Below are 24251 nucleotides of genomic sequence, written 5' to 3'. Positions count from 1 at the left end.
TCTGGGTGCAGCCCGCTGCGTCTGGGGCTGTGTGTCCAGGGGCTGCATCCCGGTGCCTGTGAGCTCTGCGGGATGTGGCGAGCCCGGACTGTGTCTCGCTGCAGCCCCGTGGGCACCAGTGCAGGGTTCGCAGGGATGCATGGAAGAAGGATGGGAAGGAACTGCGGAGGTGAAGCCCGGGATGGCCGGTGCCTGTTTCTGGGCACTGGAGATGGTTTTGCAGCAGGAGCTCAGCGTGGCGCAGGGGAGTTTTTAATCAGTATTTGATTTCTTGTGCCCAGCTGAGCCTTTGCCCTCGCCCGATCCAGGGGCCTTCATGGATGGCGATGCCGGTGCTGGCCGGTGGCTTGTTGGCATGGTCACCACTAGAGGGGAACAGGATGACACCGAGTAGGACTGGCCTCGTGTCCTGGAGTGCTGGGGACCAGCAGGGCAGGGACACAGCCTGGGAGCACTGCCTGTGGCCCCCCCGGCTCTGCAGCAGCCCTGTTAGATCGTTAGATCAGTTGGGCTCAGGCAATGTCCCATGCCCAGGTTCTGGAGATCTGCTCTGTTTGATTAGTCCTTGCACCGCTTTCCAGATTACAGATCCAGCTGTGGCATGGCTGGGAAGAGGGTGATGGAAAGGCATGTTCCTCTCTGATGACACGCATGTGGGAAGTGGGAGGAAGCAGCATTGCTCCTTCCTTTGGTGCTGTGATAAGCAGACATTTATCCCACCCCATTATTACCACCTTGGGGTGCGTGCCTGCACCTGACTTGTTGCAGTGGTGCTCCCCTAGAGCTGTGCAGATGGGGCAAGAGGGCTGCTCTGGCCCCTTGCTGCCTGTAGCATGTTCCCTGCTGTTCCCTGCTCCATGATCACCTGCTGTTGGCAGGTGTCTCCTTCCAGATGTGCATCTCCTTCCAGATGTTCAGGACCCACTGGGTGCATCCCCAGCATGGGTGAGACCAACATTTGGGCTGCGGCCGTGAGGATGCTCGAGGCAGGAGGGTGACTGGGGGGGGGAAGAGGATGCTCATCTCCTGCCCCTTCCCAGTGAGCCTCAGGCCGTTTGCAGCACAGGCTTGCCAGGTAATTCAGGCTGCATCTCCCCTAATGATTCAGTGAGGGATTCAAACCAGCTCCTCCCTGCCCCCCCCATTATTTGCGCTTTCTTCTTGCCTGCTGTGATATTTTTACCTTCAGTTCGTTCAGATTATATGATCAAAGGAGGCACAAAGGGGAGAGAACACAGAGGAAAAGGCTTAAAAGAAGAAAGGGAGAAGCTGTGCGCTCTGGGGGCACTGCCAGCTCTGCCGGAGCTGTCGTGGGCTCCGAGGACTTTCCTAGGAGCGAGTCCACATGGTGATCATCACAACCTCTCCGCTGGGCAGAGATGTCACAGCTCCAGGGTGTGGAGGGTGTGAGGATGCGGGAAATGACCTGATTTCAGCTGGTGCGAGGCTGCGGTGCTTGAGCATCCTGGGGTCTCCCCATCTTCTGCCTCCTTGCCACAGGCAGAGCCTGACCCGCTTCCAGGCTGTGGCAGGAGCCGCTTTCCCCTGCTGGTGATCACGAGGTGGCTCTTGCAAAGGAGAGGCACCGTGCAGAGGGTTGATCATTGGTCCCCATCCGTGTGGGTCTGTGTGCGTGGGGCTCTCCCGGTGGTGGGGAAGGTTAGGGCAGGTGGTTGTCGCGCTGCAGCACTCCTAAACTCCTGCCTTTTGAAGCAGAGCTCGGCACTGGGTAATTCTGGCTGCTTAAAAGCCCTGGCTGTCAGAAACGCTTTGGAGATGGGCCTTCAAGTGGCTCCAGCGGGCAGGGATGTGCATAATTTATGGAGGTGAGTTGAGGCAAGGGTCCTCCTTGGCTGGGGTGGCTGCGGAGCTGGGAACCTCCTCCGTGGTGTAAAGGGGCTTGGCACTGCCGGCTCTGGTGGGCAGCACCCACGGGGCTGGCTGAGGATCCAGCCCAGCAGGCACAGGCTTGGGTACCAGGCTCTGCGCTTGAGCTGAGATTCATTTAAGCTGCTTCTTTGGTCTTGCTGTTGCAGCCCGTCCTGCTTGGGGAAATGCATTTGCCTGCTCGGCTCTCCTCTGCTTTTTGGTGCCTTGCATTAATCATGTGCTGCATCCATCAGTAGCTGCTTGGAGACAGCAGGGATGGGCTGCATGGGAGAGCCTTCCCCAGAGGCGAAACTGAGGCAGGGGCTGTGCTGCTTGGGCAGGGGCAGCTCCATGGCATGGGGAGATGGATGAAGGGCTGTCCTGCAGTGATCTCGGGCTCAGACTGTGGCAGCATCCTGTGCCCACTCGAGTGGCTGTGTGGTGAAAACAGAAGAGGCAGTGGGGACACAGTGGGTTGCAGGAGGATGGTCAGAGGTAAGACCCCACTCAGCTGCAAGCAGGGGGCTTCTGCAATGGTGTGAGGCTGGGACAGAGGGGCTGTCGAGAGGCGCTGGGATGTGGGTTAAGATGCAGCTTGTGTCCATGGGCACAGCCCTGGGGCATCTCACTGCTCCCATTGCCTTCACCACCCATTTCCCAAGGGACCATGCACTCCCTCCTTCCTCCCCCATGGGCACTCAGCTCAGGGTCCGAGGGCCTTTGCAGCCCGATGCTCTCAGCACAAAGCTGACAATCCGTCCTTGCCACTTTTAATTCGGGCAGACCCTCAGGTTGCTTGCGTGGGGCAGCCAGGAAGCCAAACTCCTGCCACAGCTCGAGTGAGCCCTCGGTGCTGTCGATATTTGCTGCTGGAAGATGTCGATAATGGATCTTGCAAGGAAGCAGCTGCTGGTTCAGGAATCAGTGGTCTGAAGGAAGAGCGGCGGGATCTGCAGTGCTTCGGGTGGCGATTCAGATCCGTAGTGCTGAGTTTCGGCAGCGCCTGCCCGGGTCGGCTCTTGCTTAAGCCACAGATGAGCTCTGAGCCTGCTCGGTTTGTGGAGCTCAAGATGTGGGGACTCATGGCAGGTTAATAGAAAACTGCACCAGGAAACAGCCCCGGGTCCTTCAGCCAGTGAAGGTGGTGCAGGGAGGAGGCTTGGGGAGATCTTCAGCCTCAGGCTGCTTTGCTGGGGCAGGAGGTTGTGCCTGGCTGGGCCATCGGCTGGGACAAGGAAGGGGATGCTCAGGGGAGGAGGGGCTGTTTAAACACCAGGTTTCTCCCCATATCAGTTCAGGGTCTAAATCAAGCTCAGCTTTAAGGTGGCTGCTTGGCTCCTGTGCTCAGCTGTGCCCTGGGGCAGGAGAGGTGCTGTGAGGCAGGCAAGGATGAGGGCTGTGGGTGCATGTGGTGCCCCCTCTGAGCGCTGTATTGGGGTCTGTCCCACCCTGGCAGCTCCTTGAACAGGTGATGGGGTTCCAGGGCCTCCCTCCAGCCCCGAGCTGGCCACCGACCTTGGTGCAGAGCGAGCTGGGTGCTCCTCACCAGCCCCTCTTCCCGGATGCAGTTTGGGCTGAGCCAGCGCTGCTGCTGTGAATCAAAAATCAAGTGAATTCCAAATCTCTTTCTTGCAGTGACCCCCGGTGCTAATTTCTGCTGGGCTCCCTGATGAAAGCCCAGAATAGCTGATGCTTTTTTCATGCTCCTGCTTAATTTTCTCTCTCCCTCCTGTTCCCCCATTTCCCCCCCTCTAGGGCTCTGGAGGAAGGACCCGAAGCTTTGCTTGGGCTTATGTTTCCATCACCACATCTTGTCCCGGCGTAGCCATGCAGAACCCGGCACCCTCCTGCAGCCCCGGCCTCCAGCAGCACCGGGGGGCCAGCACCACGGGTGGGAGCCGCTGATGGTGCTGTGAGCGGAGCACACTGGGAGCCATGCCGGGAGCCGTGCCGCCCGCCCGCGCCAGCCGCGCTCCCTGACTGCTGCCGGTCTCGGCTCGAGCTCTGCCCCAGCACGGCGTTGGCGATGAGCGGGGGTTACTTTTGCATGGAGCGTTTCTCCTTCTGCCTCCTCCTGAGTGCCTGGAGCTGGGGGTGGGCGCCCGGGGGTGCCGCCAAGCCCAAGGGCCAGGGCTACCCGCACATGAACTCCATCCGCATCGACGGGGACATCACGCTTGGGGGGCTTTTCCCCGTGCATGGCCGGGGTGTGGAGGGCAAAGCCTGCGGGGAGCTGAAGAAGGAGAAGGGCATCCATCGCCTGGAGGCCATGCTCTTCGCCCTGGACCGTATCAACAACGACCCCGACCTGCTCCCCAACATCACGCTGGGCGCCCGCATCCTGGACACATGCTCGCGGGACACGCACGCTCTGGAGCAATCGCTGACCTTTGTGCAAGCCCTCATTGAGAAGGACAGCACCGAGGTGCGCTGCGTCAACGGCGGCCCCCCCATCATCACCAAACCCGAGCGGGTGGTTGGTGTCATCGGTGCCTCCGGCAGCTCTGTCTCCATCATGGTGGCCAACATCCTGCGGCTCTTCAAGGTAGGGCTTGGTGAGGGTAAAAATAACCACTGGGTGCAAGCACGGTGGGTGTTGCTGCCGTGTTTCTCCGCGCGTGCCTCTTCCTCCACGGCTGGGGGCAGGCAGTCTTTAAAACTCTTCTCCTGCCTCCCCCAGGTCCCTGGGGATCCCCTCCTCCATCCCCCTCCAGTGATGACACTGTTAGCAGGAGGATTTTTATCTCTTCTCCCCCGGCTTCATGGTGAGGGGGGATGCTGATGCTCCTGCTGTCAGTGGGGCTGTGGGAGGGAGGTTGCATTGCAGGGAGTGGGAGTGGGGTGGGATAACTTGGGCTGGAAGGGACCATGGTGGGCTCAGCCCACTGGGGCCATCGCTGGGGTCAGACTGGGCTGCTCAGGGCTCCGTTGTGGTGGATCTTGTAAACCTCCAAGGCTGGAGAGGGCCCAGCTCCCTGGGAGCTCCCCGAGGGTTTCTGGGGTGCAGCCCTTGCCCCTGTCCCTGCCTGTTACTTGAGGGGGTTTGGCTGGTCTGCGGGAGCAGTGTCACCCAGGGGGTGATCCAGGGGTACCTTGGTTGTGGGACACCCTTTGCCGTCGTACGAGACACACCAGGCACCTCCCTGTGCTGTCACCTATAGACCAACGCTCTCGACTTGCCTACCTGGAGCAGCTGATGGAGCATTTCAGTATAGACCACCCTGATGCTGCGTAGGGGGTGGCTCCATAAGGGGCTGTGGGTTTTACTCCCAAAATGTAAGGGTTTGGCTGGGGAGCCGCAGGGTTGCTACATTCACTGCTGGGATGAAGGCAGCTATTGCTGAGGGGTTGAGGACGGCTGTGACCGCTCTCTGCTCCAGCCCAGGGGACATCAGCCAGGCTGGGGACACTTGTCCTGTGCCACTGGCGTGGGGTGTGCAGTGGGGAATGGACACTTGGGGCTGTGGAGGGATGATGCTCTCCCTCCTGTTCTCTGTGCCAGCTGCAGGAAAGCCAAGGAGTTTATAATTACTTCCTCCCTCGCTGTGCATTTATTTATCTGCCGCAAGGTCCCTGGACTACAGAATGTTTGAACAAGGGCCCCCTCCGCAGCGAGAGGCAGGGGAAGTGTAAATACCCTGTCAGCAGCTCCTGTGCTGCCCCTGGAGTGGGTCCCAGCGCCCCGAACTCCTCTGTTCTGCAGGATTGGTGCCATTTTCCCTCTCCTCTCCCTCTGCTGGCCTGGTGCACTGAGAGCGCTGGGTGCCCTCTTGGGAGGGCTGGAAGCTGTTAGTGAAGATGGAAAAACCAGATTCGCTGATGAAGTTTGATTTTTCTGGGTCCCCTTCTTTAAAACGTGTGAATGTTCCAGGCGATGAGTGAGAGGCTGTTCAATAATTAAAATAATATAAATTAGAGGGAGCGGGAGGAACTTAAAAGCTATTTGCTGAGACAAAAAAGATTGAATGCTTGCGGTGGAGAGGAGGAGGGAGGCAGGCAGGCAGCAGGGAAGGAGGCAGGAGAGTGACAGCTGGAGGATGGGGGGTACCTACACTCTTTCTAGGTTGTTACTTACTGGTTTTTTTCTCCTCCTTCTCCTCTAATTTTGCTCTTTGGGCAAAGCTGCTGTGACCTGTGCAGGAAGGATGCTGCTGAGCTCAAATACACCTGTGTCCCAGCCTTGCAGCCAGGCACTGGTGCTGCTGGTGGCCCAGTGAGGGCATGTCTAGAGCCCTGTGTGCCCCCAGCAACTTTAAAATCCAGGCTTGATCTCAGCCCAGCATGACAGTGCTCATGGGTGGAATGGGCAGGTAGAGAATGAAGGCATCAAATTCCCGAGGAAGGGAAGATGCAGGATGAGCTCAACCCTTCCCAGACAGCAGTGAATCCCTGTGTGTGGTGAGGGGCAGGTGTACTCCCTGGTGGTCCCCAGCACAGGGACATCATTCCCATGGGATCTGGGGTCTTGCTGCACCTCGCTGTGCAGAGCATGTTCCTGCAGGAGCTCCAGGACTCGTCCCCCTGCCACAACCTGAGAGCTGCTGCTGCTCTTTGTTATTCAAATAGTGGGTTTATGGCAGGGACATGCTTAAAATGAAAATAAGGCAACTTCCATTTCACGCTGCCGCTGACCTTTAAGCGCGGGTGACTCCGCTCCGAGGTTCAGCAAAGCGTTTGCCTTGCGGGCGCCGCTGCGCAGGCAGTTGCCTTTGCCCATTCCCCGGGGAATGATGCTCGCCAGAGCTCTGGCTCCTGCTGTGTCCTCGCAGCTTGAGGTGAGGGTTGCTTATTGCTCGTGTCCCCCTCAGTGCCCTTGGTGTGATGCTGGTGTGAAGCGCTGGGAGCCGAAACAGGGGGACCCGCTCTGGATGCTGGGAAAGCACCGGGGCTGCCTGCCCTGGATGGGGTTTGGTGTCCCCTCCCCGTGGGGCAAGGGGAAACGTGGGGACATTCCAAGCGCCCTCTAAGTTCTTTGAGGTTTATGCTGATGAAGTGGTTCTCGCCGGGGCTGTAGCACATCCAGCAAGCTGTACAGGCACAAAATCAATTGGAAAGTCCAACAAGGCAGGAAGCAAACAGCTTCCACCCAGCCTGGTGAAGCACTCACACCACTGCGCCCATCGGATCATCCCTCCCCTCCCTTTGCTCCTTTGCCCTGCTCCAGCAGCAGTAGGTGGGTCACAGCAGGTCTGCATCCCACCATGCAGGTGCTGTAGAGCCCTCGCTGGGAGGGGATCACAGCAGTCCCCACACCTTATCCTTAGCTTGGAACAGCCCCTTCTCTACCATGTGCATGGTGGTGGTGGCTGCTGTGCCCCAGGATAGTGCTGTCCATGGATCCTCGCCCCATCCCATGTTCCCTTCCGTGCTCCTTCCCACTCCCCTCCACAGCCCATGGTGCTCCCGCGCCAGTGGTGAGCCTTTGCTCCTCCTGCCTGGGGTTTCTCGCTCCTGTGCTACATAAATAAATAACGTGTCCTTCGTTAGATGCCACTGCCTAATTAAAGCTGTACATCAGTGGAACAACTTGCAGATGCGGCATCCTCTGTCCAAGCTGGTTTCATCACTCCTCATAGCTCTGCCTGCAGAAAAACCTTCCCCCAAATCCCCGGTCTTGGCTCTCTGCGGTAGCATCTCTCTGGCGTCACTGAGAGCTTTCTGGCATGCTCCAGCTCCTTCCCACCTCTTTCTGTTTAGCTCTTCAGCCCCAGCTCTACTCACTTTCTCCTGAACCACCACCGTGATGATGGTGTAAAAGGATCCAGGTCCATCCCCTGCAAATGTGATCCCAAGAAGGCTGTTTTGGGGTCTGGGGTGCATTTTTCAACCCCATCCAGAAAGAGCTGTGACCTGACAAAGCCCAAGCTGGGGTGAGAAGCATTGACATGGGCTCAACATGTGCCAGACACTTTGAGGCACTTGTTTTCTTCATGGCAGTGGGTGCAGCTGGTTTTTTTTAGTGCAGGGGTGTTCTACAGCATGAGTAATTCACCTAACGCTAGGTGATGCCCATTGCATGTGTGGGGGGAGCTGGGGGTGCTCAGCGCTTGTGGGCATGGGATATTTTGGGGCCGGGTTGCCATGGCCAGGGTGGAATGTCCAGAGCTGGGCCAGGCCCCTGGTGCTGGGCCCCCCAGGCTGGTGTCTGCTCCCTGCCATGGGGACTGCCCGGAGAATTTGGGGACGGTGGGGCAGGAAGGATGCTGCATTTGGCACCACGCTTCCCGCTTGGTGGGTAAATAACCTTCATGAAGCATTCAGCACCACGCTTCCCGCTTGGTGGGTAAATAACCTTCATGAAGCTAAGAAGGTGGAGATCAGCTGGGGGACACTGATTAATCACCCACTCCTGCCACTTCATTTTCTTGTTCTTCATTGGGTTTATTAAACAAATTGCAGCTGCCCAGCAGCCCCACAGCGTCGGCCCCTGGGCATGGCATGGATCAGCGAGGAGGAGCAGGAGGCTGAAGGCAGGGAGGCAGCAAGCCTGGCAATGCAGAAGGGCAGCATCTGCAGCTCTGCACCCCGTGCTTTGCTCTCAGCTGGGATGGGAGCTGGTTTTTGGTACAGGATGCAACCACCCTCTGGCAGCACCAGGGTTTTCCACTGGAGCTGCCTCCCTGGCGTGGGAAGCTGGGTCCACCATGAGAAAGTTTTCTTTCCTGTAGCTGGTTTTACATCTGCTGCTGGCACCCCCGGATGAGCCGTCTCCTGTCACTGTGAGCCTGTGCCAGGGCTGGCCGGGAGCTCTCCCACAGCTGCTTCCCAGTGCTTTATTTCTTGACAAGAGCCAGATTTATGGAAGGGACGGAGCAGCCTGTGCCTGGCCAGCGTCAGCCCTGGCGCTGGAGCTGCCTGATTTACACGCTTGGTTTAACGGGTCATGGCAAGGGGAGCCCGCTGCTCCCTGTGTCACCCCAGAGCGCTGCCTTGCAGTGGCATTGAAGCTGAGACACGGAGGAATGTTATCGGCTCTGCAGCGTGTCGGTGCATGGTGATCTCTGAGTGATTTGCCTGCCCTGTGCAGTTGGAGCAGTGTGTCCCCACTCCCCTCCATTTTCAGCTGGGGAAACTGAGGCACAGATACCTGGTGAGCAGCTCAGGCTCTGCACAGTGCAGCATCTTTATTGCTCTCTGAGGAGATGCCAAAGGCTGGATCCTGTCGTGGCACTGGATGGGGCTGCAGCTCATTCTGTCCCGATGACAAGGCCCGGCCATCTCTTGTCAGCCCCTTAGTTCCTCCAGCCCCTGAGGTGCTTTACGCTCTCCCTAATTAAAAGCTGCCGTCTAAATGGCTCGATGATGGAGATTCTAATTAAATCAATTCCATCTTGTCGGTGAACCAGAGGTTTGCATAGGATATGCATGAAATTAATAATTATGGTTAGGGAATTAGCTGCTCCTGACCTCGTTTCTGGCATGGAGGGGCTGGTGCAGGAGCCCCTTCTCGTGGGGATGCTCCTGACCGGTGTGCGTGGCTCTGGCTGTGCAATGGTCTGTGCGGTTTTTGGCTCCTTCCCTCCTGGCTGCTCAGGCAGATGTTCACATTGATGGTTTAAGCCTCAGTGGGGCTGTGCTGAAATCACAGCCTTTGCCTAATTCTCCCCCATCTATCTGCCACCGGTAAATGCTGCACCAGCTCGTAAGCTGGTGTTAATGAAATGGGTATGAAATCCAGGGGCTTTTGCAGTGCGTTTGCAGTTGATCACACCAGTCCATTGACCCAGGGCCTGGGGGGAGCAGGGTGACAATCCCAACCCCAGCTCCTGCCTGTTTTTTTTACCCTGAGGGACATTTGTCCAGGTTGGGGGTGCTTGCAGATGATGCTAACTCTTGGTTTTTGGTTCAAAATGGGAGGAAGGAGGTTGTACCCCTGCCCTGGGGCTCCTCCCCACTCTTGATGGGACAAGAGAGCCTTGGGGTGCAGGGGAGCTGGTCCCACTGGTTTCTCCACCACCACCACCACCTCAGTATTTATCTCAGGCTGGAGATGAGCCAGGCAAGGTACCACCAGTGCCCAAATATGCAGCTGAGATATGCTTCCAGCTCCCCCTCCCCACTGCATCCTTCTTTCTAAGAACCTCGAATTCCCTGCCTGCATTTTGCTTTTATGAACCTAAAAAGACTTTTGTCTTTTATCTGAGAAAATAGCTGGTGCCACGAGTTGGGCTATTGTAGACCAGGAAATCAAAAAGGCAGAAGGAGAAAAAAGGCAGAAGTTGTCTATGAAATGGTCATTTGGGAACTGGTACTTTATTTTCACTTCCATCCAAGGCAGAGGAGTGAGACAGAACTGTTCTTTCTGTTCATCTGTTAAAATATAGCTTTCAGTTTGCAGCCTGTAGATCAACAAGTATTTTCTAGGCTTCATTTTCCAGCAGGGGTTTGAGCAGGATGGGCATCCGGGGTTCAAACCCAGCCATGCCCCAACCATCTGAGCTGGGATGGGATGTGTGGCAGCCTCCATCACAGGGCTGCTGAGCAGGCAGGGATCTGTTTAAACCACTCTGCAGAGAAAAAACATCCTTGGGAAAGGATCCTCTGGAAAGGCAGGATTGCATCCCTGATCCTGCATCTCCTTTGACACGGGCACCTCTGCTTTCCGTGCCCATTTGCCCTCGTCGCATGGGCATGTTACATGTGCCCATCCCAAGCCTCCATGTCCATCCTTTGGCCAGCCTCGCTGCAGGCAGGGAGGAGGCGAGAGTGGGATGAATGATTGCCCAGAGAGCGCCTCACCTACTGAGCTGAATTCTAATCAAGCCTCATGCACCAGCTCTGGCCGCAGATACCCCAGGAGCAGATAGCAGCCCCTCGGAAAGGAGCACAAAGCAGGCTGTCACAGAGAGTAATCCTATTTGTGCTTTGACAAAGATTCTTTCCTTTCCCTCTCCTTCTCCATTTCTCCCTTTTTTCATCTTTCATTTTGCAGGTAGGTAGCAGGGTGACTGCTCCTTTCCAGGGGCCTCTTAGCATTCAGGTGGAGTCGTGGGTTTATAACACAGGTATTGCATTAATAGAGAGAGAAAATGGGAGTGGAAGAGGGGAAAATAACAGAGAAACAAAGGAGAAGCTGTAAGGTGCAGCCTGGGAGAAGGAATGGAGGAGGATGGAGTGTGTTGTGAGAGCTGGGAGGGCTGGGACACCCAGGAGGGTCCGTGGGGTAGCTCTGATGCAAGTCTCCCCATCCTTGGGATGCTGCTACCCAGCCAGGCTCCCAGCAAAGAGACTTGATCTTGTAACACCAAATAGGATTCCCACAGACCCCAAACCTCTCCCTGTCCCCTCCAAGCCCACCCAGGTGTCTCTGCTGCTGGGAATGGACTAATTGCTTAATGGAGAGTGGTGATGGCTGAGGCCAAAGGCAGCCTGAGCACAATGCAGGTGCCTGCTGAGCCTGTGGGATTACTGGGATCTGTTGCAGTCCCTTGTGGCTCCAGCAGTGTTTGTGCTCCTGAAAGCTGTGATTACTGAATTATTTCTAAACTGGATTAAAGGGAGCAGGGGACGGGAAAGCCCTCTCGGAGCTGGGGATTGCTGTTGTGCACCTGCTTGCTCCCAAGAGATGGGGTGGTTTGGAACTGGTGGTGCCCTGGGCTGTTCCTCCTCTGCTTTGTCCTGGCATAAAGCAGCGTCTGCAGGAAGGCGAGAGGGCAGCGGGTGGCTGGACCCTTCCCAGGGCTGTGCCAACTGCAGGTAGAGCTGCTGCTGTCTCTGCAGCCCCTCTCTCTTCTAGCCCTTCTGATTATATTGCTGCTGAATTTAAAAGCTTGCCCAGCTTTTGGGCAGGACTCTGCTAGCCCTTGCCTGCTCCCAGGGCAGGTACCTGCTAGTGCGGGATGAGAGGATGATGGTTGGGGCTGTCTGGGTATCCAGTATGCCTTTGGTAGGGAACTTCAGGCTGGTAGGGAGAACCTGGGCTTGATAATTTAATAAGCCTTTTCCATCTTTAAGATAAATTAAGATCTGTTATGTGTTTTGGAGATGTAAAGTGCTGTGTAAGTGTTAAGCATCGCATGATCCTGCAGTACTAAATCATTCTAATGTACTGTGTGAGGTGCAGGAGCTCTGGTTAATTTAAAGGGCTTATTTATGGCTTGGGTGGACAGGACCTGGCGAGGTGGGGCTGGATCTGTCCTTCCTGGGGCAGAAAGCCAAAGGGAGACCTTGGCAGTGCTGTCCAGGGCAGAAATAAGGTTTTCTCTTTGGCGTCTCCCATGCTGGGCATGTGTGATGCTCGGGAAACCCTTCTAGGGTCTTGCTGAGTGCCCCCGAGCTCCAGGCAGTCCCCAAGCCCCAGAGTCTGACTGTACATGGAGCAGGGAGGGGGGATCAAATCAGTCAGGTAGGCAGCATGTCACGTGCAGAAATGAAAGCTTGGAATGCTCTGAACGTCTCCCTGCAAAGCCCAGGGCTGCCCATCTCCTTGATGGACCTCAAGGAGACTTGTTGGTGTCTGCTCTGCCCTGGGGCTGGTTTCTTTTCTCCCTTGGGAGATCCTGGAGTCCTTCTGACTAGAAGGATCCCCACCAGTGTGGTGAGATCACCTCTTTCTCCTGATGCTTTGTCTTTCCCCACTCCATCCCAGATCCCACAGATCAGCTACGCCTCTACCGCGCCGGACCTGAGCGACAACAGCCGCTACGACTTCTTCTCCCGTGTTGTCCCATCTGATACCTACCAGGCCCAAGCGATGGTGGACATCGTCAAAGCCCTCAAGTGGAACTACGTCTCAACCTTGGCCTCGGAGGGCAGCTATGGTGAAAGTGGTGTGGAGGCCTTCATCCAGAAGTCAAGGGAGGATGGTGAGTGGGTTTCGAGCTCGGCATGGGCTTTGGAGCAGGTGAGGCTGGACAAGAAAAGGCTATGGATGGGGATGGAGGGATGCCTCTGGTTGGGCTTCTTGGCCTGAGCTGGGATGTGGTTGTGGTGTGTGAGCAGGGGTGGATGGCATAGTTTGGGAGATGACCCTAGCACAGTGAAGATTTTGGGGCTGTCCTGCTGATTGCAATGGCAACGTGGTGTCCGTTTGATCAGGACCAGCAATCCCAAGCTACCTCTGCTCTGCAGGGCAGGTTGCTTTATTGCTGCTGGATCCTTTCAGAAAGCATCTCGACATCCCATTCCCTGCTCACCAGGAGACCTTGGATCCACCGAGCTGGTCAAACCCTTTCCCTCTGTGGCTGAGCCACAGCGCTCGGTGCATTCCAGAAGAAAAGATTTTTATAAATACTCTCAGGTTTTGACAGAAAATAAAAGTTGACACCAATACCCGCATTGCCCAGTTTGAGTGGAGTTATCCCTGAGGGCAGGTGCTCTAATTTGCCTATAGGTTTTGGACAGGCAGAAAGTCCATGCTCAGCAAAACTCCTTGAGAGGATTTGTCTCCAGCCAGAAAGCATTTTGCTGACGGGAGCGCTGGGATGCTTAGGGGGGATTAGCAGCCTCGGGAGTGGTAATGAGCCTGTGGGTACCCGCTGGTGGCCAAGCACCAACCTTGGACCAGCTGCGATGGATGAGGAGCCCTGGCTATTGCTGTTGTGGATGCTATTACCATGAGCCTGAAGCCTCCCTGAGACCCCGCAAAGGGATCGGCACAGCACCAGGGTCCCTCCCGTCTCTGGCATCACTTCTGCTCTGCAGCATCATGTGCACGGGGTGAGACGGGAGCTAAAGAGTGTTTTCTGAGCCAGTTAAAACCCTGCAGCGCACAGGCTGCTGCCTATTACTGGCTTAACTGTATCTGAATGGCACATTAAGTTCTGGCAAAATCGGTGGGACACCAGCCTATCTGGAGCTAGTCAAACTGTGTTATGGCCTTATAAATGGATAAAGGGAATAAAAACTTCTAGGTGACGAGCTCCTAATCAAAGCCCTATAAATAGGAACAGTGTTAATTCTGTCTCGCGCACACGCCCTGGAACTGGGAACCGGCTGTGCTTTTAATATGCAGAGAAACCCATCTGGGGATTCAACCTGGAAACTGCTCTTCAGGATTTTAACTTGAAAAGCAGAATATTTTCATGGAGCTGTGGTTTTGCAAGGAGGAGTGTGTGGGGATGCTTTGGAGTAGGCGGGTGTGATGCTTGTTGTACTCTGGGTGCGCTGCCTGCGTGCCCTGTGATGGGGATGCAGGTGTGAGCGGTGCTGGGTTGTGTCACATCAGCTGGCTGTGACAGCGGGTTGCTGCAGGGCATATGTGGATATGCAGATGCAAAGGTGCTGTTGGGTGTGCATGGTGCCAGCAGGTCCAGGGGACTTAGAGAGGTGCCCTGGGGAATGGGATGTCCCATGGAACGGCTGTGAGCAAAGGGCTGCATTTGTGGCTCTGCGAACAGCCTCCCCACTAACCCTACTGGGGTTTGTGAAGGCTCACAGCAGCCCCATCTGGCTGGTGGTGATAATGAGATACTCATCTGAGTACAGGAGGAATAAGGGAAAGCAGTCTCTTATTTTGGACCAGGAGGGCATTTTTGCATTATCTTTAGCATTTTTCCACCTCAAAAAGGGAGTTTCCTTGCCCATTTGGGCCAGCAGGGTGCCCGGGGCAGGATTGATGGGACTGCTGGGTGACACAGGGAGGTGACAGTAATAACGGATACAGCAGCTTTCCTAGCCCATTCCTGGCCCTGTTGTGTCCTTATCCCACAGCAAGAGTGGCTGGAGGTTGCTCTGCACCCCCATCTGTGGCACTGGAACCTGGGGATTCCAGTGTGGGGATGCACATGGCTGGGAGGAGTGGGTTGGTGCACAGGCACGATTTGAACCCATGTTCCTCCTTCATAAAGCACTAGTAAGGAGCATTTCTTGTGACTGGAGCCCACCACAGCATGAGCACTTCTTCGAGATACCTGTGGTTACCGCAAATCCTTATAACCAGATGGTTAATGATATGACAGTGTAATTGCAGAATAAATGAGTGTACATGGAGTCAGAATGCACGCGTATTAATCCAGGGCAGAGGCAGTCCTGTAATTTGTGTATCCTCATAACCCAACGATTATGTGCATTAGTGATAATTTAGTTATCAAAAAGCATAATTCCACTGTAATTGCGGTATAACAGCGGTGTAAGTGCAGCCCATGCATTATCAGCAGTAACACCACTGCAGGAATACGGTTGTTTGTCAGAACCATCGTGTATCAGCCCAAGCACTTTTAGGTACCAGCACAGAGCCACTGGCAATGGGTCCATCCCCTCTCTTACAGCCTGTTTGTATATGCCGGGCTCTCGTTTGTGCTTCTCTGGCAGCATAAAGGGTCCTGTGATTTATTGCTGCTTCAAAGAGTCTCCAGCCATCGAATTGATGTGAAAGGGCTACCAGTTGACTGAGGATCTGGCCTCTGCCAAGAGCTTGACAGCAGTTTGTGAGGTGTTGGAATGTCCCCACGCAGGGGCATTTACCTGGGGCAAGAGGCAGCCCCTGCCCTGGAGGCAGCGCTGGCTCTGCTGGGGGGTTTCTCACCCGACCCCAGGATCAGGGTGAGCATCTTTCTGCTCTCTCCCCGAGCCGCGCTCTGCTTTATTTCTCATGCCAAGCCTGAGTCTTTGGAGTCAGTTTTTATTTCCATCAGGCAATAATGCTCATTGCTGTAGTTAGCAGTTAGCATTCAAGCTGTTTGCTTTCTGATGCATTATCAACTTGACCTTCAGTTTCAATTTTTAGCAAAGCCTCACATTCAAGCCTTCGCTGTCGCAGAGGAAAGCGGTTCTGCTCAGGGCACAAACCAGCCCCCTCCGCCAGCGGGGGGAGAAGAAACTCACCCTGGGGATGGGTCATTCTTACAGCCGGGGCTGGCCCTGTGCTGCTGAGACAGCCTGGCCCGGGTGGGACATTGCATCTTATATATTGCAATTACCCTGGCAATTATGCTGTTGGCCCCTGGCGATTGCTGGTGGCTGCACTGATGCCCAGACAGTCATTACTCACTAGAGCCATAGTTTTTTGGGTGCTAGCATTGCAGAGACGTTAAGTCTGCAAAGGATGAATTTTCTTTGGCCATTTTAAAATGGTTTAAGTGCTCCCCCAAAGCATCCTGCAGAGGCAGTGGATGTCAGGTGTGTTTAGATTTGGTACCAACGTGCAAGGCAGGGCCAGCATTTGGGTGTCCCCATCTCCAGCCCCTCTAGCACAGCATCTCCCTGCGACCCTGCTCCATGGCATCCTTTCAGTGGATGGACAGACACATCTGCAGCCTTTTGGCTCTGCGTGCATTGACATCTCTGCTGTCGCTGAGCTCTTGGAGATGAATTATTAGATTTATGTTTATGTAATTTAGCTGGTGAGCACGGCGTGTTATGCCATGCGTCGTAATGTGCAGCACTTGGGTTTGTGAAGAGGGTAATATTTCCAGCCAAATGCAAGACTCCTTAGTCATGTGTCTGGATCAGTTTTACACTGTCATTTCCCCCGTCTATTGTTTTATCCTTCGCTGAGTTTTCTATATTTTTATTTAAGAGGCTGATACATATTTGTGATGCATTTGTTCATCCCCATGTGACATTCACGGCTGTCTCTCTCTGGTTTTAGCTGGGTTCATTACTTTTGGTTGATGCATCAGGATGCTGCCCCCCAAAAGCCGCTCCCAAGTCTTAAGGCATAAGGAAGCACAGAATATATGATTTTGAGGCAGATCTGTGTGTGCAGACATTTCCGATCCTGGTTATTGGCTGGCCTTGGGGAGTGCTATTGTTCTGGGTCCCATGGATGTCATCCCCATGGGACAGCTGGGATGGATGGGAAGATGATGCTGGTGCGTACCTGCCTCTGGAGTTCCACCTCCCCCAGCAAAGCGAGTGACCTTCACCCCGTGAGACCGAGGTGTGACCAGCAGTAGGGCAGAGCAGGGCTGGTGATCCAGCTCCCTTTCATCCCTGAGGATGCTGTTCCTGTGCAGTCAGCACTCAATTACCGCGGCTCACCGAGGGTTGGCATTTGCTGCCGCCGTCTCGGCTCCCCAGCCAGATCCTCCCGCTCAGCAGCCAGCACAGAGCTGGATGTTGTTCCATGGCATGATGCCGAGAGCCTGATGTGTCCCTGCGCTGTGGGAACGCGGGGGTTTGGGTGAAGCTTTTCCTGTGGGTGTTTTGTGTCTGGTAACACCGAGGGTGGTGGCATCTCTGTCCCCTCTGGGGCTCCAATGGATCATCTCTGAGAGGTCCTTTCACAGCGTGGCTCAGGAAGGGTCCCTTGCGCTAAATCATGGTTATACCCATCCCCTGAGTTTCTGTGCTGGTCTCTATCATCCCACCCCCTGCCCAGAAATTAGCTCCAGCTATTGCTGGATGTGGCACCTTTTGTGCCGGATGGGGCAGCTGGAGGTACAGGTCTGGTCACCAAGGCTCTGCTGCCATTGCCACTTTGGGTCTTGCAGGCTCCTCAGGGGCAGAAACCATATTTCCTGGGTTATTTTCCTACTTCTTTTCTCCCCCACTGCTTCTTTTGGTTTTGCTACTGTCAATGCTGTGTACACCAATACAACCTGAATTTCCTCACCTAAAATCCTTCCCTGCCCTCGAGCTGTTTGCTGATGGATGCAAAGCGTGTGGCAGGCTGAGACTGCGGCTCCTGGGCACTGCTGCCTGGGAAAACACTCACCCCAGGCCTGGAGCTCGTGATGCCTTTGCTGGCTGAAGTCTGCCTGTAAATAATGCTGCCCTCACCTCTTAACTCCGTGCCTTGTTTCCACATCCCGCAGCGCTCACTTTGTGTGGTGGAAGCAGGGAGGGAGGCGAACAGGGATGGACAAAGGGGAGCTGTTGGTTGTGGTTGAGGCTGGCACAAGGGCTCTGGCTTGCAGCCCGGGTCGATATGTTGCTCTTTAGTATTATGGTGTGTGGCAGGGGCTGCCTGCGGGTGACCCAGGCTGGGTCATGCCAGGCAAATGCTGGCAGCTCTGTGGAGCCCCCACTGAGGTCAGGTCTGAGATGGGATGAGGAGGGAGATGCGGCCCTTGGGGATCGGTGAAGCAGAGGCCATGGATGTTCTCTGTGATGTGAGCTTGGGTCAGGAGGGAAGGCTGCAAAATCTTGCTATAAACCTCCCCCAAAATCCCAGTCTCCTGGCTCTTCCCAGTTCAGGGCTGGAGCAGGGTGAGGGAGATGGAGACAGCCCAAGGGGCAGCTCACCCACAGAAGCTGCAGGAGCTGGTGGGGCTTGACTCACCTGAGTCCCTGGTTAGGTCTTTAGCAGAAGATCCTTCCTGTGGTGTTATTTCCTACATGAGAAACCTGAACTTTCTGCTCCCCGTTGTCCTGCCCAGGGCCCTAGGCTTGAGTTGAACACTTGCTTCTTTTCTCCTCCTTTTCCCCTGTTACAAATTCATTAATTACTGATTTAGCCCAGCAATGCAGGCAGCTGAAAAGCAGGCTCAAATTGCTCAGATTGATAATGTCTGATGAGATTTCAAAACCCTGAAGAGCAGTATTTGAGCTGGTTCCAGGGATGAGGCAGGCAGCAAGTGCCAGGAGCCTCAAGTGATGGGGATGTGTGATGCAGAGCACGACACGCAAGGAGGGACCCACTATCCCCAAAGTGGGGGCTGCAAAAATGTAGGGATCAGGGAGCTTCCATCACTCCCTGCTTTGCATTCCTAGGAGGGAGGGGGTGAGATGCCCACCTTGGAATGAAGTGCAGGAGTCTATGAGCTGAGATCTGGCTGTACCAGGGGACACACTGTGGGTGGTTTTGCGTGACAAAGGAAGGTTGGTCTCCCCAGGCTCACATGAGCTGGTAGTGGAGGTGCTTTGCCATCAGTGGGACTGGGACTCATAGGGTGTTGCAGTCCCTGTGCTGGATAATCTGGATATCGCTGTCGTTAGGGCTCTGCCACAGCAAAGGAGAGATTACAGCCACGTGCAATGGCACCTGGGATGGCTTGCCAGCACTGCTATTATCCCTTGGCTCATGCCATGACACGGGGCCGTTTCCCCATCAGCCAGGCTTGTGTGTGGGTACCTGTGGGATGTAGGGAGCCTTCCCCACATTGCAAAGCTGCTTGTTGCTGCAGTGTTGAGGGTGGATGGGCAGATGGATGAACAAGGTAAGCCCTCACCTGTGTGGGACATCCTGTGCTTCGTGGTTACACCAAAGCGTTCCAGTCTCACAATGGCGCAGGAGCTCTGCCTCCACGAGGGCACAGAGGCATGTCCCTAATGACTTCTTCTCTAATGAGTTGATTCCTGGAGGCTTTGAAGTGATATGAATAATGAACCCTGGGGCAGGGGAGCCGCCTGCTGCTCGCCAATTAAGACTCTGGGCTTGAGAATCTCATTTGAATGCTGGGGTTAGGAAGGGGAGGCTGGAAGCACGCAGGGGAGCTGCGCAGGTACTGCTTGCAGAAGGCCACCGGGGCCGCTGTGCAGAGCCTGGTCCCCTCCTTAGGATGCCCGGGGCTGCCCAGGGAGGACATCACACTGCGGGGGACATGGATGTTGTTGTCCCCAGCATGGTTAAGCCAGGCCCCCCTTCTCCAACACCCCAGGACCGTGCTCAGCAGCTACCAGCTCTGCGGGAGCCCTGACAGCGTGCTCCCTGATTGTTGGTGTACAGCAGCGAAAGCTTGTTAGATGCCTGCAATCAAGAGGGTGCTTCCCACAGCTCCCACCAAGCCTGTAATGGTGGAGATTAAACCCCAACCTGTGTTTGACAACATATGTTAACCACACCTCAGTGAGCAGAGTCCCCAAGGGCCCCGGCAAGTGGCTGGCAGAACCATGGGGATGCTGGAGGTGGGGTCTGAGATCCTACTGAGCTGCGGGGATGCTGGTGGGATGCTGATGGGAGGGATGCAGCCTTGTGCTTGAGGATGGTGCAGGCAGCAGTTTGCTCCAGGGTGGGTATGATGTGTTCCTGTAATGATGTCCCCTCCATTTCACTCTCCTTGTCTATCTATCTCCACTTCCTCGGATGCAGGCTGCTGAATATTTCATCCTTGGGTCTTCTCAGCAGCCTCCCAGTGAAGCTGCTGGCTCTGCCACCATGGGACTGGGCTGCAGGGGCTCCTGGACCCTGGGGCTGCAGCTCTGGGTGCCTGGTTGCTGCCACAGCCCACGGGAGGTTTGGAGACTCAAGTTTGGACCCATGGGAGGTTTGGACTCAAGTTGGGTTTTCAAGGCTGTTTCTCGCTGCAAGCACCCTGTATCCTGCGCTGCCACCCATCAGCAATGGCATGCATGGGACCTTGGCTGAGCACCCTTAAATTGGGTGCCTGTCTCCAAGCTGCCCCCAGTATCTTGCTGTGGGCTGTTGCTCTGATCCTGGAAGCTTTCCCCACTATTTCTGCTCCTCTTTGATCCTTTCCCAAAGCTGGGGGAGAAAAGGGGTTCCTGTACCTCATCTCCTGCCTTCTTCCAGAGCCAGACCTTGGCCTGAGTTGGGGAGTGATGCTGCGCCATCCCGCTGGAGGAGGGAGAGTGTCTGCCTCCTCCCCATCACCACTACCTCCTCCCCATGATCTCTGCCTCCTTGCTTTGATTTCTGGCTTTGAAGCAGTGTTTTGACTAAATGGATTTTTTGTGCAAAGACAGCAGGAGCATCTCTTGGCAAATCCCCCTTCCCACTGCAGTGCCGGGGGCCATGAATAATGCAGGCACTGAAAGCTGCTGGAGGTGAGTGGGGCCACCTCCCCCCGACCCCCTTGACCTCTTTTTTTCATTATTAAGAAGATTTCATTAGTTAAGAAGATAGAAACGTTAAGTGGTGTTGTCAGCATCAGTGTGTGGGAATACAGAGCTCACAGACCCTCTGGGGGTTTTTTCCTGGACTGGGTTTGTGTTATTTTCAAGCTTGGAGAGCCTTGATGAGCTTTAGTAAACCTTAGGGCCTGGGTGGTGCAGCCAGAGGCTGCAGACATCCACATCCATCCGTTTTCAACCAGCATCCAGCTGCTTTCCCATGTCCCAATCCCCGCTGGCCTGGCCACATCCCCGCTGTGTGCTCTGTGCTGTCCAGCCGCCATGTTAATAAGGTCCTTACTACATCCTAATTGCTCATATTCCCTGTTTTGTTGCATTCCTCGCTTGTTTGATTTAACAGAGCTGCCAAGTGACTTGGTCATATCTGAATTGCCACTGATTTAGTCTCTTTTCTTATTCCTGGGCCCATCTCCTCTCCCCATGTGTACAAGATAACACATTCACCCAAGGCCACTTGCTGCCTCTGCAAGTGCCACAGGATTCTGGGGGTGTTTGAAGCCACTGCTTGGAGCGAGGGGAATAAAACACGTGTGGAGCACCCCAGTGCAAAGCTTTGCTGCTGTCCCAGGAAAGCCTCAAACCTGGGTTTGCTCTTGCCGTGCTGGGAAGGGGCCAGTGGTGCAACTGCCATGCGCACGCCTGGGACCCCCGTGTCCCTGTGTTACACATTCAGGAGTGTGCACGTGTGTGCACAAGCCGGGAGCAGAGCACACGCAGCACAGGAGCCTCACGGTGTTGGTGGCACACGGGTATGCGCTTATGCCAGCCCGGAGCTGTTGCTCCGTGTGCGTGCACCCGCCCGCGCTGCGCCGGGGCTTTTGGAAGGTTCTCGTGTTTGCAAACTGCTGCTTTTGTTGGATTTTCTCCTTTTATTGCCATGGAAACTGTAATTAAGCTGCACCGGCTCCTTAGCCGGAGCGCTGTCTCTGGTGGCACAGCCGGTGCCACCCTGGCCTGGCTGGGGCTTGGGGGTGACCGGGGCCGGGTGCCCCAGGCAGGGCTGTGCCCATCCTGCCGGCGCTGCTGCTGCTGCCCATCTCGCCTGGCTGCTCTGTCTGTCCGGGAGTCTGTTTATCCAACTCCCTCCTCTCCATCCATCTGGCTCCCCATATGGGAAACAAACAGTAAATTGGCCCAATTTCTTACTACAGGAAAGGGAAAAGAAACCCCCCTCTCTGTGGCTGCGGAGTGTGGAGCTGGGGTTGGGTGATGCTCCCCCGGTCAGCAAGTGTTGGCTGGGGGACACTGTTATCCCCAACCTTGCAACCTCCCTCCCTGTGTGCTCAGCACCCATCGCATCCTCCCCCCTCTCTGTCATTTGGCTGCAAGTGGTCAAATTATCCCAGTTTCCCTCCAGCCCTGTGGGAGGGAGCGAACCCTCCCATCCTGGAGCCCTCCTTGGTGCCTCTCCCCATCCCTGCTCCTCTCCAGGGCCATGAGCTGGGAAATTTCTCCCTGCCACCATGTGCTAATTACTCTGACCTTTGCTTAAGCGGGGATCTTTTAGTGGCAGGGAGGTATCATCCGTGTCATTTACTATGCAAATTGAGACCATCAATTACATCCAGAAGGTCCCACAATGTTTAATTTTCTCTCCCATCTCTCTTTTTTATTGACATCTGCAAAAATGCAGGAGCAGGAGGGCTCTGGCTTTTTTGGAGCTGGAGGCTGGGAGCCCAGCAGCCATGTGTTGGGGACTCTTCCAATTGTCAGCTTCCCCTTGTCTCTTTTAATTTTAATTAGCTGCTTTTGCAATTGCCCTATGGAAAGCTGGGCTGGGAGCCTGGCCAGTGCTGCAGGGATGCTAATGGAACTCTTTGCAGGCCCAGGCTGCTGTCTCAGGGTGGAGGGTTTGTACCAGGGCTGCAGCCCATCGTCTCCACTTCCCATGGGCTGTTTCTGCCAGAATTTGGCCATTGCATGTGCAGAGCTGGTCCTGTGCTGGGATGGGGCTGGTGCTTGGAGCCAGCTGGAAAACCCTCTGTGATGCCGGGATGGGACCATGTGTCTGTCGAGGGGGACAGGGTGTGATGTGCTTGTGGCTCCAGATGGCAGGTACTGAAAGGAGTGGGTGAAGGCAGAGCTATGGAGATGTGGGATGGGAGGGGAGGCAGCACAGAGGGGCTGAGCTGTGGGGCAGAAAAGGGGTGAAGGCAGCTATCTGGGAGAGGAGGTGTAAGGGGAGGGTTTGGGTACATGTCCCACAGGGCCGGGTGGTGGCTGTGGGGCTCTGTGAGTGGTGCTGAGCCCTTTGCCTGTTGTGGGGCTGTCCTGGGGCGATGTGGACTTGGAGGGTGTCTCAGCACGGGGCTCTCTGTGCTGCAGGGGGTGTGTGCGTGGCCCAGTCCGTCAAGATCCCGCGGGAGCCCAAGCCTGGAGAGTTTGACAAGATCATCCGTCGCCTGCTGGAGACCTCCCATGCACGGGCCGTCATCATCTTCGCTAACGAGGACGATATCAGGTGCGGAGGGGCCACGTGGCTGGGGGGGGATGATCTTCAGGGCACCCACAGCAAGCTCCACGTGAGCCCCATGCACGGTGCTGGCTGCAGTGCGGGATGCTAATGGCAGGAGCCGGGCACAGAGACAGGAGCCAACCACACCTGCAGTGTGCAGGTGTGTCTGCGACATGGTGTATCCAGTGTGGTGTGGATGTGTCTGCAACAGGGTGTATCCAGTGTGGTGTGGATGTGTCTGCAACAGGGTGTATCCAATGTGGTGTAGATGTGTCTGCAACGTGGAGCAGATGTGTCTGCGACATAGTGTCTCCAACATGGTGTAGATGTGTCTGCAACATGGAGTAGATGTGTCTGCGACATGGTGTATCCAGCGTGATGTGGTGTGTCTGCAACATGGTGTATCCAACATGGTGTAGATGTGTCTGCAATGTGGAGTAGGTGTGTCTGCAACACGGTATATCCAACGTGGTGTAGATGTGTCTGCAACGTGGAGTAGGTGTGTCTGCGACATGGTGTATCCAACATGGTGTAGATGTGTCTGCATAGCTGCCTTTGCAGAGTGGCACAGATACGTCTCCAGTGGGAAGAGGATGCACCTTCCAACGTGGCAGGGACCCACCAGAGCTGACATCAAGGTGGCTGCCTGGCATGTTGCTGCCACTCTCACAACCGCTGCTGTCACGACCCGGCTGCTTCATGCTGCTCCTGGGTGGGTCAGAGCTGGCGTGGAGCCTCGCTGAGCACCGCCTGTGGCAGGATCCAGACGCTGGTTTTGCTCTGCTCTGCAGCTCAGCTCCTAGCATGGAAGAGGAATGGGTCCTGGGGGGCCTTCGGGGACTCCCCCTGCCTTGTCATTTTGCCTGCCCGGCGAGGCTGAGGATGCAGCCAGGCTTCGAGGTGATGAGCTGCTCTGCAGGCGAAGTGACGTCTTGCAGCTCCTGTTGTTTATGGAGCAGAATGATTCACATGGAACTACCCCTGATTTCTTAAGTATCTAATTTATTAATCAGCAAACATTATGTAAATGTGGGTAAACTGCGATTTTATATCAGTTTACATCAGATGTTCGAATGCTCCAAGTTTCTTTTTTCCTTCCTTAATAGAAATGTCTGCAAACCTGACATTTACGCGGGTGTGTGGCGAGAAGCGGGGGATTTACCTCGCTGTGTAAATGGCAAGCCCCATTAACTGGGGTTTGTAAATATTTACCCATCCAAATAGGATTACA

At 55.3% G+C, this 24251-nt stretch overlaps 1 protein-coding gene across 1 annotated transcript in view; it reads left to right on the top strand.

Annotated features, from left to right (window-relative positions):
* GRM4 (glutamate metabotropic receptor 4) overlaps positions 1–24251 on the top strand; it is a 47740-nt gene that overhangs the window by 4153 nt on the left and 19336 nt on the right. Inside the window, exons 2-4 of the mRNA XM_030473525.1 lie at positions 3625–4414; positions 12458–12674; positions 22891–23026. Of these exons, the coding sequence (XP_030329385.1) occupies positions 3896–4414; positions 12458–12674; positions 22891–23026 (872 nt within the window). The 5' untranslated portion in view covers positions 3625–3895. The remainder of the gene's footprint in view (positions 1–3624; positions 4415–12457; positions 12675–22890; positions 23027–24251) is intronic.

This window comes from Strigops habroptila, chromosome 18 (genome assembly GCF_004027225.2).
Source record: "Strigops habroptila isolate Jane chromosome 18, bStrHab1.2.pri, whole genome shotgun sequence".
Taxonomy (NCBI): Eukaryota; Metazoa; Chordata; class Aves; order Psittaciformes; family Psittacidae; genus Strigops; species Strigops habroptila.
Note: the sequence above shows the minus strand (reverse complement) of the source record. Positions and strands in the feature narration are given on the sequence as shown.